General features: G+C 36.9%; 1 protein-coding gene across 1 annotated transcript in view; it reads right to left on the minus strand.

Moving 5' to 3' along the window:
- The window catches only part of synprb (synaptoporin b), a 5,444-nt gene extending 3,590 nt beyond the window's left edge, over nt 1-1,854 (minus strand). The window contains exons 1-2 of the mRNA XM_037678711.1: nt 1,831-1,854; nt 1,226-1,350 (exon numbers count right to left, since the gene is read on the minus strand). Coding sequence (XP_037534639.1) covers nt 1,226-1,350; nt 1,831-1,854 — 149 coding nt within the window. The remainder of the gene's footprint in view (nt 1-1,225; nt 1,351-1,830) is intronic.
- Nucleotides 1,855-2,863: the final 1,009 nt, after the last annotated feature.

Raw genomic sequence — 2,863 nt, forward strand, 5'->3', positions numbered from 1 at the left:
ATATATATATATATATATATATATATATATATATATATATATATATACACACATAGGAGCATTATGTGTAGAACCATTAGACTGAGGAACAGCTTCTACCCTGAGGCTGTTAGACTCATGAATATCTAACCAGGATAATCACTGTGAAAAATCACATTATGTTGCTGCTGATCTGTTTCATGTTTCTGTGTTCATGCGTGCTCATCTGCTTACACAGACTCATGTTCATGCTGCTGTTCGGCGTAATGTTTTTAAGCTACCAGTGCTTAGTGTATATTTAGTTGATGTTTTTCTTAGTTCATATCTTAGATCTTATTACTGTTTTTCTTTTACATTGTATTGTTGGATGTAACTGGGTCCCTGTGTACATAATTCTGTTCCACCACATGTACCACATGGGGTGCGAATGCCAAATAAAGAACCTTGAATCATTTAATCCTTGAATATATATACTGTAAATTTATAATAATTTACATAATAATTTATTTATTATAAATATTAAGAACAAATTGTACTCAAGCAATAAACGCCTCTAAGAGTTTAACCTTTTCAACATAATCAATCTTTTCACATTGTTGACATTAAATAAGGGCAGCACAGTGGCGCAACTGGTAGAGCTGCTGCCTCTCAGCGAGCAAGTCCTTGGTTCAAACCCCAGTCCAGGGGCCTTTCTGGGTGGAGTTTGCATGTTCTCTCTGTGAATGCGTGGGTTTTCTCTGGGTACTCCGGTTTCCTCCCACAGACCTAAAAACATACATGTTAGGCTGATTGGTGACTCTAAATTGTCACTAGGTGTGAGTGAGAGAGTGAATGGTTGTTTGTCTCGTTTGTCTCTATGTGGCCCTGTGATGGACTGGAGACCCGTCCAGGGTGTACCCCGCCCCTCGCACAGTGATTGCTGGACATGGGCACCGGCGACCCCCGTGACCCAAAATGGAATAAGCGGGTAAAGATAATGGATGGATGGATGGATGGGTCAGCTTCTCGCTCAGCTCTCCAACAATCTGATTTAAAGAGGATGAGTTTCAAAAGAGATCAGTTTCTCCTATTTGAACTTACAAACAAAATCAAATATAATTCTGAACTTCATTTTTTTAATTTTACTTTTCAGTCTGATTGTGAGTGAAATCTGACTATTTTTCTTGCCAAGTTAGACGTTACATATTTTCTGATAAGCTCATTGTTTGGATGTGAAGACAAAAACAAACTAAACCAACAAATTTACCTGAAGGGATAACTAAAATCAATGTCGATGCTGACATTGTTCTGCCTCCTAGCTGTGCAGTCCACTTTAACCTGGAGTTGGCCATAGTATCCTCCACAGGTCACAAACGCACAAATGGCCAAAATCTATAACAAACAAGATGTAAAAAGTGACATCAGTGGTATCATTTATTCTCTCTTTAAAAAATATTCTCCAAATCCATGAGTGAGGGCAGCATGTTGCATATTAAATGCACATTAATTAATGAATGACAGATCAAAACAGTTGAAAATCGATTTGAAAAACAAAGGCTGAATAATTTAAAGGTAGGAAGATCATTAACAGAGCCGCTGGCTGTGCACTGGAGGGAGGCCACAGCAGTAGAGTCAGACACAACTGTCACTTTTTTATTCCCAACACTTACACTTGCATCGCAAACACAAACTGAGTGTTAACTTTCTGTAAGTCGTTAACTTTCAATCATGAATAAAGGTTGAAACCTTTTGAAAAGATCAAGAATCTCATAAACTCCTGATTATTCAGACCATATTATTTGTGCTTTAAGCTTAATAAAACAAAATTTATTCTAAAAAAAAAAGACAAACGTTAGTAAAAAGGGAACTTACCGGAGCAAAAATAACCATACACATTTAAAGAACAAAGAGCCCAACTCCTCACAGCGCCGGCAGCTGTTCTCATCAGGAGGAGCTGTAACTGATGCAGACAGGAAAAACCAGAGCAGCTCTTCCAGCACAAGGGGGCTGGGGTGGGTGGGGGTCTAACTGGGGATGTCATCCTCGAGATGGGGTCTGAGATCTACTACTCCACATTCAGTCACATAACATGTACATTAAGAAACCAGATCACTGTGGTTAGCTTCAAAATATGCATTTTACTGAAAAATGTATTGATTTTATTTTGCTTCTGATCCAATAATAAAAATATCACAATAATAATAATCTGTTCTGAGAGTGGGGCTACAAACATGCAACAAATGTAAGATGTGGGGCATCGTATTAATTATTTGTGTTGTGTCTGAACTAAATCTGGAGGCTGCAAAGAACAGATGTGCACACACAAATCAGTTAAAATGTAGTGCCATTATGAATTAATTTTGTGCATCTGATTATGGATGGTGTAAGGAAGGTAGTTTTGTCATTATTTTAAACTTGTTTTCTGTAAACTCCAATAAAGGTAACCCTACTAAGCATTTTTACAGTTTTCAAACAAACAACCTTATAACCTATTATTATATTTAAACATGTTTTGTGTGACTATAAATGTTAAAGCATTATACCAATTTGATAAAATAAATCTAAATACATTTTAAATATGAAACATTTGATCTTTGTTAACGTGTGATAACTTCTTCCTCAGTAAACGTTAATAAAATCTGTCTAATAAATGATGTAAAGGAGTCTGTTGCTGGCCTCTCTTGGTGAAGAGACTGTATTACAGATTCATGTTTAGGCAGTACTTCTGAACTTTGTTGACATTACAGTTACTGTGGCAGAATAAAGTGTTCGCATCAGCAAAACATTTGCTTATGTTCAATGATCTAAACCATTTTTACTTGAATCCATCCATCCATCCATCCATCTCTCTCTCTCTCTCTCTCTCTCTCTCTCTCTCTCTCTCTCTCTCTCTCTCTCTCTCTCT

Source organism: Nematolebias whitei, chromosome 7 (assembly GCF_014905685.2).
Source record: "Nematolebias whitei isolate Nwh7 chromosome 7, NemWhi1, whole genome shotgun sequence".
Classification (NCBI taxonomy): Eukaryota; Metazoa; Chordata; class Actinopteri; order Cyprinodontiformes; family Rivulidae; genus Nematolebias; species Nematolebias whitei.